General features: G+C 44.0%; 1 protein-coding gene across 1 annotated transcript; it reads left to right on the top strand.

The window, feature by feature from the left end:
* Positions 1-5,359: 5,359 nt before the first annotated feature.
* NRARP (NOTCH regulated ankyrin repeat protein) lies at positions 5,360-8,516 on the top strand. The gene has a single exon (XM_003757535.3). The coding sequence runs from the start codon at positions 5,390-5,392 to the stop codon at positions 5,732-5,734; it is 345 nt and encodes a 114-aa protein (XP_003757583.1). The 5' UTR covers positions 5,360-5,389; the 3' UTR covers positions 5,735-8,516.
* The last annotated feature ends 2,518 nt before the right edge of the window (positions 8,517-11,034 follow it).

The following is an 11,034-nucleotide window of genomic DNA, read 5'->3' as shown; positions in this document are numbered from 1 at the left end:
GTCATGTTGGGTGGGGGTGGTCAGGAAAGAACTCCACCCCCTCAGACCTCTGAAGTTTGTAAGAGAGAAGTCATTGTTAAACGTACTATTGAATTTATTCAGCATCCCACTACCTTCCACCCCAATCTCTATCAGAAACATATAGGAAACAGCAGAGACAGACCATTCCTGTTTAACCTGCCAAATAATTTTGGGATCCTTTTTCCTGACAGCTACTGACTTCTCCCACTATCCCTGGTTTTCAATTGGGACATAAGAGCTAGATTTAGCTAAAAGATGCTGGAGATCATCTAGTTCAATGCTCTTCATTTTACAAATGAGGAAATTAGGTCCCCGCCAGATTAATGACTGCCATTGGTCACATATTCTTACTTCAGATTCAGTCTTCTATGCTACATTGCCTCACAAAAATTTATTCAGTCCTATGTATCTAAGCTTGTACTGGGGAAGGGGCAGGTGAAGAGAAATCCTAGCTCTCCACAAACTTGCAATCCCTCCAGGCAGACTTTCTGCTATAGGAGGCTCAAACAGGCTGATCCTTGACCCTCATCCCAAAATAATTTGAGTAGGAGGTATGTTCTACTCCCCAAGGCAAAAGCCAATGTAACTAGTAAATGGGAAAAGCTGGAAAACTGAAAGAAGCGCTATTAACAGTAATAACACCTGCTTCATCTTCTAGGTCATGGCCTGCTTCATCATCCTCACTCATCCACATAGTTCAAGGTTCCTTCTAGCTCTGGTACTGACTCTTAGGATCAATAGGGAAGCATCTTGAGTGTGATCTCCCTTCAGGCATTTCATTTATTTTGACATTTCTGCCTAATGCAATTTTGTATTCCTTCTTTCATACCCTTAATTTTATATTCATTCTTTTATATTCTTTATTTTATATTCCTACCTCTTTTATATACTTTCTTTTTAGAGCTACAAATTCAGCCACTGGAAGAAATCTGGTCCCAGGCCTATTACAGATTCAGTGGAATTCACCCAGAGAAATCATAACATTTTTCAAAAGGAACCTTAATTTCCTTTTCTATAAAATTTCCTTTTTCTGTAAGTGATTTTCATTTAAATAGGGTTATTCCAACCTTATCCTCCTCACATTTTGAATATCAATTGAAATAACTGGATGGGAAGTTGCTTAGAAAAGAATGCTAAAAATGTAGATTCATAAGATCCCAGCTGTAGAGCTGGAAGGATTTCTGAAGCCATCTAGTCCAAAACCCTCATTTTATAGATGAGAGCAAACAAAAGCCTGGGGAAATTAAGTGACTTTGCCCAAAATGGCACAAAGGCCATTAACTTCAGAGGTGGGATTATCATTATTTCAGGAGTACTAGGTGTTGACCCCGGATTGCCCTCCTCCACTTTAGTTCTAAAGAAAGGAGGGCCTATCAAACTGTGCATACCCTTTGATCCAGCAGTGTTACTACTGGGATTATATCCCAAAGAGATTATAAAGAAGGGAAAGGGACCTGTATGTGCAGAATGTTTGTGGCAGCCCTCTTTGTAGTGGCTAAAAACTGGAAACTGAATGGATGTCCATCAGTTGGAGAATGGTTGAATAAATTGTGGTATATGAAAATTATGGAATATTACTGTTCTGTAAGAAATGACCAACAGGATAATTTCAGAAAGGCCTGGAGAGACTTACACGAACTGATGCTGAGTGAAATGAGCAGGACCAGGAGATCATTATATACTTCAATAACAATACTATATGATGACCAGTTCTGATGGATCAGGCCATCCTCAGCAACGAGATCAACCAAATCATTTCTAATGGAGCAGTAATGAACTGAACTAGCTATGCCCAGAAAAAGAACTCTGGGAGATGACTAAAAACCATTACATTGAATTCCCAATCCCTATATTTATGCACACCTGCATTTTTGATTTCCTTCACAAGCTAATTGTACAATATTTCAGAGTCTGATTCTTTTTGTACAGCAAAATAACGTTTTGGTCATGTATACTTATTGTGTATCTAATTTATATTTTAATATATTTAACATCTACCTGGTCATCCTGCCATCTAGGGGAGGGGGGGGGGGGGGGGGTTAAGAGGTGAAAAATTGGAACAAGAGGTTTGACAATTGTTAATGCTGTAAAATTACCCATGTATATATCATGTAAATAAAAGGCTATTAAATAAAAAAAAAAAAAGGAGGGCCTCCAAATGAAGTTTAAATTATTTAATTGGGACATGGATAATGTAAATCAGAAGAACTAGCTAAGCAGACAGTACTTAGAAGTCTCCTTGTATATATTTGGTAGGCATTGAGTAAATAAATAAACAAACAAATGAATGGAAACCAATATCAGGCATTATAGTACAATGAAACTGATACTAGAGTCATGACATAGATTTACTTCTGTATGATTCTGGGAAAGCCATTTAACCTCTTCAGCTTCAGTTTCCTCATCTGAACAATGAGGGAGTTGGATTAGATTAACTATGAAGGTCCCTTTCCCATTCAAAATCTATGGACCTAATCTTTTGCCTGATAATATGTCATGCACTATAGCCTACATTATTGCATCCTAGTGCAATATCCCAGAGGAATGGTCTTTGTAAATCAGTTGTGGAAACCCAAATCAGAAAAGATGGTGGCAGATGAGTTTTCAAGGCCAATATTCAAACTAACTCTTAAATAATCTTCCCTAGTGACTCTTTATATAACCTCTCAACCAGGAAGAGATATTGAATTTTAGGCCTATACTCAATTTCTCTTCAATTTCATCATCAGGAGAGTTAAATTAGGACACAGTTGAAGGAAGCTGGTGAGCAAGCATTGAGCCAAAACCAGCCCTTGGCCTGCACACACCAGCTGTTTCCTTTCCCAGATCTTCTGAATGCTGGCTTGAGGATCCACCAAAAATTTTCACTTTCCTAAATTTCCTTTCTTCTGCAACGATTCCTCCATTGTGTAAATTGTTGTCTTAAGAAACCCACAGGGGACTTGAGAGGTACCTTGTTAAGATGAATTCCAGGACTGGCTTCAAAGTGAACACAAGTTACAACTTGTCAGACAATTAAGGGACTGCATCTTACTCTGTAAACTTGGAAAATTATTCCTTTTTAATTTTCAGAGACCACAGAACAAGCTATAAACTGTAAAAACCTAATGAGAAAATTTGACAGGTAATGTCTCCTCCTGCAAACATGTTTTAATAAGCTGACTGTTATGTTGGTCAGTTAAAAAAAAAAAAAACTGTTTAGAAATGAGTCACTTCACAATTCTATCTCACCAGTAAGCTTCTTCCCAGGATTTACCTTGAGAAAGCAATTTCAACAGAGAGAAGTGAATGATGTTTTTACTTCCAGTGGAAATGAGTTTGATTTAATTTGAACAAAGTAGCCTCTAGGCCAGCTTGGAGTCTTAGTATTCAAGGACCTAGGACTAGAGATCCACTTTTTGCATGCTTTAATCTTCAGCTTCCTGTAATTTGAGGGGCTTAATAAAGAGTCAATAGAGAAAGAGACCAGACTTTATTATTTCATGTGTAGAGAGAAGAAAGGATAAGAAATCTTCCCTACAATTTAGGAGATTTAAAAAGAGTAGCCTAGAATGTAGGCTTTTGGCCACTGAAAGGTTGATCATGGTCCAGGGTCACTAGGCGTCAAAGACAAGATAAAACGGCCAGATTCTTCCTGGCTTTGTATCCAACGTGCCAAGCAGTGTCTTAAGAAGAAATTCCTTATTTTTGCTAATTACTGAGGGATAGGTATTTCAGAACTATACCCACTTGTGTCTATACTTGCTCACATACCTTCCTCGATCAAAATGGAGCAGACTAAGTTAATTAGATCATTATTCCCTATTCAATATTAAAAGAGCTACTCATTACTGAAGTAAACTTCTTCCCGACCTGTCTGCATCTCTCCCCTCCCTCCTCCTCTCTCGGAATATATTCTTACAGAGTAGGAGGGCCGGGCTTCTTCTCCTTCCTAATTCTAGACAGCATTCCTTGACTTCATAGGGATCCGAGAGGTCGCGTGATGCCCAAACACAAAGCAAGCTGGAAGGCGTATAAAGTTAGGATGCTAAAATGTGCCTTCTTCCAACTGCTTGATTTGCAAGGAAACTGTCGAACCGAAGATGGAGTATCAGAGAGAGGCAGGCAACTTCAGAATCTGTGTGTTTGTGTGTGTAAGTGTGTGTGTGTGTGTGTGTGTGTGTGTGTGTGTATCGCGTGCGCGTGTGAAGCTTCCTCCGCCTTGGTAAATAAACTGACATCTTTTTACCTTCATCTGACTCGTTTCTCCTTGGGGGGACCTCAGTTCGCCCCGCTCCGCTCTCCTGTTCACTGGCTCCCTCTGCCTGTGCAGCGAGCGAATGAAACCGACACTAGAGGGTTTTCCCGCAGCTCTTGGACCCTCAGTCCCTTCTGCATCCAGGGACTTGACACGCCGAGTAGCTGGGCAGCGGCCAATCTTCTGGCCATTTCCAACCTAAGGGTCGCGGTCCCTGGGGTCTGGCAGAGAGGGGCAGCTGGGGAGGGGGGTCTCGTCTCCCGCCTCCGGGCCGGCCCCACCCCCTAAAAGATCTCCACTTTCGTTCCTTCCTTCCCCGCCAGCCGCCAGTCTGGGGGGTGACCCCGCCCCCCAAAGGCTAACCGCGCTCCCTCCGCCCCCTGCTCCCACCCCCACGTGGGTCGCAGCCCAATAAGCAGCCCCACTCCCAGCCCGGCGGTCGCGTCACGGGTGCACCATTGTTATGCAAATATAAGCAGCCTAAAAGGCGCCGAGGTTGCATCTCCGCGGCAGAGCCGAGCAGAGGCCGCGTGGGGCTGTGTTTGAATCTGACCCGACAGGACATGCACCCCGCGTTGTAATAAGGAGGCGCCTTTTCCCCCGCTTCCCAGGCTGTCCCCACCTTCTCGGGCTTACTAGTCTTCTCCCAGCTGAGCGAAGCCCGGCGGCAGCCCCCTCGCTCGGCCCCCGGCGCGGCTGGATGCAGCGGCGGGTCCCCGTGGCGGCAGGAGGCGGCTTCCCCCCGGGCGCGAGCCGGCAGGGAGCCCGGCCCCCGGTCCCGAGAGCAGGGGTCCGGGCAGCGCCGGCCGGTGCCGGGGGCCCGTGTCCAGGACGACAGAGCTGAGTGGCCGGGTTCTTCCATGCGCCCCTGCATCCCGCGAAGAAGACAGGGGCCGAAGCCGAAGCCCTCGAACTTCGGGACCACGACCACCCCCGACGCCGCTGCCGCCCGCCGCTCCTGGACCTGCAACCCCAGCCGCTGGGTCCAGAAGCTCGACCGGCCTGAGCGAGCTCTCGGCCCTGGAGACTTGCTGGGGCCGCGCCCAGCCCACGCGCTCCGGAGCTGAGGAGGGCCCCGCCGCGGCCGCCGCGCCCCTCCCAGTCCCAGGCCCCAGGGCCCGGCCCGGCAGCATGAGCCAGGCGGAGCTGTCCACCTGCTCGGCCCCGCAGAGCCAGCGAATCTTCCAGGAGGCGGTGCGCAAGGGAAACACGAAGGAGCTGCAGTCGCTGCTACAGAACATGACGAACTGCGAGTTCAACGTGAACTCATTCGGGCCCGAGGGCCAGACAGCGCTGCACCAGTCGGTCATAGACGGTAACTTGGAGCTGGTGAAGCTGCTGGTCAAGTTCGGCGCCGACATCCGCCTAGCCAATCGCGATGGCTGGAGCGCGCTGCACATCGCCGCCTTCGGGGGTCACCAGGACATCGTGTTATACCTCATCACCAAGGCCAAGTACTCGGCCAGTGGCCGGTGATGGCCGGCGCCGCCCGGCCGGGGGCAGAACCGGGGAAGGCGCCGCGCACTGCACTCTCCACCCGCCTGGGCGCCTGTCCGCAACTCCTCTGCGCCCTCCTTCCCTCGCACGACTCAACTCCGGGAGGGCGCAGGCACATTGGGAGCAGGGGACAGCAGAGCAAGAGGCCCGCGGACCACATCCGTTAAGCCTAGCGCCCAGGGGACCCACCGGGGGTCCAGGGTCGCGGAGCAGGCGGCGGGCTCAGCGAAGAGTGTTCAGTGTGTGTGAGTGTGTGTATGCGTGCGCGTGCGTGAGTGTGTGCGCGCAAGAGACATGAGGGAGGGGGAGGGATTTCTGTGTGTTGTTTTTTTTTTTTTTTTTTGTAAAAAAAAATCCTAATATTTTCATTTTAAACATCAAAAGCTGCTTGGACTCCTTTTTCTCCCCTCCCAAGACGCCCTCCCCACTACCCACCCATCCCCCTGGTGACTGACCCGCAATTACGTCTGGAGCCCTCTCCTCGGCGGGTGTCTGGGGCTGGACTCTGGTTTTGTTTTCTACTGTAAAATTGTCTGCCATCTACCTCGGCTGTGCTAGCACAGGAGTATTTGCCGTTTCAGTTAGAAATCTGGTCAGATGCTTTAAAAATGGACTTTCCCCTCGGTGTCCTGGGAACACCCCCGTCTGCTGCCGCGAGTGGCTCCCGCTCCCACCACCCGCTCTTCTCCCTATCCAGACTCGCTGGGGGAGGCTCCGGCCAGCCAGCCCCGGATGTTGTCCTTTTTATAAAGTATTCTGGCACAGACATTGATCCCATTTCCACACTTAACCGTTCCCGGTCGCTGTTATTCGGGTTTCATTTTTTCTTCCTTTACAAAAAAATGTAAAAGGGAAACAAAAATCCCTCCTAGGATCTAAAACCGGGACAGGTTTTTGCATCTTCTGCTTTCGTCCACGGGGCGGGTGGCTTCCATCTGAAAGATTTTTTTTTTTTTTTTTTTTTTTTTTTTTCCCACGGTTTAAAAGTTAAGACCAAGTACTTTCCTTAATTGTAATGTGTATGTTTGGAGGGCTAGGGCTCCCTCTATCCATTATCAGCATCTAAATCTGTGAGATCTCTGGTTCTGGATCTCATTTGTTGGGGTAGGGAGATTGGACGTTATCTTTGGGGAAAGTTCAGAAAATCCAGCCCCCCTCCCCTTCTCCCTATGCACCTGAATTTAGCAAGAAGTCACATAAGTGATGCCAGGTCCTCTTAAAAAAATTTTTTTTGTAATGTGTTCCGAGGGGAAAAAAAATCCAATGGAGTTTAGTGAGTTCTGGACTGAATTCAGGGTTAGGAAAACGGGGGAAGGGGCCTGGAAGGAAGAAGTGGGCCCGACTTTGAAGGCAAGAGGAGGAGGAGAGACTGGCGCACTCATCAAAGAACGCGCTCCCCCTGCTGCCCATGCTCTCGCAAACAGCTTGGAAATCCTGAGCGAATGAATGGGTTTCTCCATCTGGTAACTAGGGATCGCTCTTCTTTGACGCTGAAACAGGAGGAAAGAAGAAACCACCTTCCGTCGCTTTGGGAAAGTGGCCTGCACGTCCAATTGGCAATGCTGCTCTTAACTGCCCTGGCACAAGGACAGCGGGGAGGCAGAAATTCAAACTGGGGCCCCCCTGCCGTGTGTTTTGTGTGTGTGAGTGTGTGTTCACCCCGAGTGTCTGCACTAAGAAGAGATAGATCACTGCCATCTCCTTGCTATATAACCTTTTCTTTCTCTCCCCCCCACCCCCGCCCCCATTACTCCTTTTGGCCCGAACCAAGACGATCAAAGGAACAAAATAGTTTTGTACTGGGGCTGGGGGAGGTGTTAAAATTGTTATAAACTATTTATCTTGTATGTTGTATATTTGTGGGTGAGGTTTGTGAGCCTGGTTTTTGTTTGGAACTATTGTGAGTGGTCAATGTGGTTTGTGGGAAAAATATGCATTTTTTTTTTCTAGTCTTAAACTAAAAACTTGAGTCTGCCGGTTTTTCTCATTGCACTGAACACTGCTTTAGCTAATGGCTTTCACGAGCAGTTTTCTCTTTGGAAAACTTTGGCTATAATGAAAAAAGCTCCAGGTTTAAAAAAAAGGAAAAAACCTTTGGGAAGCATCTCTCATTTAATGTTGTAATTTACCAGAACTTTTTTTTTTTTTTTTGGTTTGCAAACTTTCTGTGTGAGCAATGGAGAGATTCCACCACTTTGGTGATTCTCCTTTGTAGTGATGAGGGGGGAACAATACCTTTTCTAGTGAGTTTTATTATAGTTACCAGATGGTTGCACATTTTTAAAAGATAAATGAATTTGCCACAATTAAATGTCATAACATTTATGACATAATATAAAATATTAACATATTAAGCCAAGTTCTAGATGATTTTTTAAAAAAGAAATCTTGGTTATAAACCCAGTTCTTAAGGGAGTTGTGTCCAGTGTTGTGAAAACAACATGTTAACCCATATTTATATTTTTATAAAATACCTATAAGACTGTGAATCTCTTGTGTTAATTGCTAAGTGAGTTTTAAGAAAAGTATTGTTCCTCTTCAGCCTCCTGGAGCTTTGTAGACCTGATTAGAAATGGAAAATTAGACCTTGGGAAGGGGGGGAGGGGAGGTTGCTCTGAAAATGTGTGAGCTGATGTATTTTTTTGCATCACTTCTGTCCTGAAAAGCTGCTGCCCTTCCTAGTCCCTATAGTTTCAATTTTCTATGCAACCCCACACCCCATATTGTTTTGATTCTGAGAAATAAAAGGGATGGTGAATAATTCAAATTTAAATGAGATTTCCCCTTTATTTGGCGCATAGTGCTGCTTGACCCTTCATGCCAAAATGAGGGGTAGAAGAGAAGAGACAGGTGGAGGGAGGCTTTTGTGTGTGTGCATGACTGGTCATCTTTGGCAGTCATCCCTGGTGATTTTATTTTGGAAGAAGATAATGTCAGTGAGTTAAGCAGACATTGAAAGCTGATGCACAGATTGCTCCAGAAAGGAGTTTTTCTGTAGTTTTTTTCTCTAGATGCAAATACCTTTTAATTATGTTAATTAATGTTAAGAATTTTAGGCTTATATTGAAGCTGTATATGGGTCACTATATGATCATTTCTAACTGGATGAAGTCTGTACAGCACAGCATCTTCCTGAGTGTATGATATAGACTGGTAGTCCCAGAGTGAAAAATTTATAAATAAATTTTTCATTGATCTTTTTATAAAAAAAATAAGTTTGGCCTTTCTTTTTTTGGGGGGGTGTTCCTTCTCCTCCAACATTGTCTGATTTGAAACCTTGAAAATGGGATCTTACCTGGAGTAGGGGTGGGGATGGGGAAGAAGGCAGGGGAGATTGGAATAACAAATTTACAAAGGTGCTATTTCCAAATATTAAAGAGATTATTTGAAAATCACTACTTCTCTTGAGCAGCATATGTTTGTATAATATCTATGTATGGAAAAATATATGTTATAAGTATGTACATGTATGTGTATACACACACACACACACACACACATATATATATATATATATATATATATATATATGTTCAAGGAGGAATCAAATGAGTTTGACATCCAGGGTAATTTGCCTAACATAAAAAACTCAAGATTTTCCAAACAATTAGAGAAGTCTCAGGGCTGAGTACTTGCTTAGCTGTCTCTCAGTTTAAACCACAAGGCAGATAATTATGCTTATTGTTGATCTTGACTACTTCTGCCTTTAAAAAATCCCCTGGGCTAGCTTAGTTTGTTGTAAGACATATTTTACAGCAAGCTCATTCTTAGAATCTTTATCTAGTGAGCTGGAGGCTACCTTAGTCTGTGTTTCAGCGACTCTCTCCAAGTTCAGTATACTCCAGGGGAAAAAAAAGTAAGCAGTGTACACTTGTATAGAGGAAGTACATAAAAAGGGGATTTGTGTTTTAATAGAAAACAGAAAAAAAGCTCTCAGAGACTCAGGGACGGCAGTGTTCAGCTAGTCTTGTAAGACCCCAAACATCTTGGAAATTGTCTACATATTGAAGACAGCCACTCACCCAGTTATGTATTTGAACCAGGAAGATCCCCAGCCACAAACTGAACTTCAAGTATCTACCATCAACATGATTTTCAAATTGATCCCAGAAGTTCTGATTCTGTGGAGTGGATACAGGAAGTCAACATTCTCTTGTAGTTAGACCAGTGAATAGACTATGTATACATGAGCTTGTGGTTAACCCATAGTAGACAGATTGGGAGGCTCTGCCAAAAAGTCCCTTCCCTGGCTGCTCTGGGAACAAGTTGACCATGTAAATTTGAAATAGGACTCCCAAGAGACGACTTAGCTTTAATCCTGTCATGCTTTATATTTACATATACGCCATCCCTGGAGCTTTACCTAGATAAAGAGGAGTTACTATAACAGGAAATGGTAGTCAGTGATCCCCGAGCTCTGGTACTAGAAACAATTTAAAGAAACAGTCTAGTTTTTCTGGGCAATTTACACATTCTGACAGAAACATTTTTTTAAGAGTTTTGTATTTGTATGCTCTTCTATATAATTTGTCAGTTTGTTTTCAGAAATCTTAAGTTATAGGTAACAAAAGCTGCTTTTTACAACTAGGACCCAAATCTCTTTCCCCAGAACTACAACATCACAGAGTATTTTCAGAATTCCAGCCCATATACCTGTCAGTCATCATTTCTTACCTCATGCCCATTCTTTTAAAATCAAGTATAAAATGTGGTATCCTTTTATATGGTATTCTTCATTCATGTGCTTTTTGAGGTATTTTCATTAGAGGAATGAAGGGGAAAAAGGTGGGCTAGGATTGAGATTCAGACCACTTTCTGTGTGAGCTTGGCAAATGCTTCACATTTCTAAGCCTCACCATCTTCACATGAAGCAGTTAGACTAAATGGAGTTATAGAAGTAATTGTTTTCATCCTAAATCTTTTTTTAGTTCTTTCATTTTTAGTACTCGGTGAGATCTGACTCTCTCCTAGTCACACTTCATCCCTCACCCCCCATTTCCATTGTAGACTATGCTTTCAAGTCCAGATACCATGATCTTGGGGAACTGAGAATGCTCCTAAATCTCCATTTCCTTTCAGGCTCTTAATCTGCGATCTCAACAACATATCCTTATTTGATAGTCATTCAATTCAAATTTAGCAACCTCTTTAAAATCTAGGTAAGCCTGGTTTGTTGTTTTTGATTGTTATTGCTCTCAAGGGATTTAGAGTCTAAAGGGGGAAGACTATATGCAAACAAATAGATACAGATATCCTGTATAAACTATATACAGAATAAA

This window comes from Sarcophilus harrisii, chromosome 2 (genome assembly GCF_902635505.1).
Source record: "Sarcophilus harrisii chromosome 2, mSarHar1.11, whole genome shotgun sequence".
Lineage (NCBI taxonomy): Eukaryota > Metazoa > Chordata > Mammalia > Dasyuromorphia > Dasyuridae > Sarcophilus > Sarcophilus harrisii.
This window is presented reverse-complemented; position numbering and strand designations above follow the sequence as displayed.

What these genes read in the sequence shown, in the direction of transcription:
- NRARP (XM_003757535.3), top strand. Translation starts at nt 5,390, where the DNA reads ATGAGCCAGGCGGAGCTGTCCACCTGCTCGGCCCCGCAGAGCCAGCGA.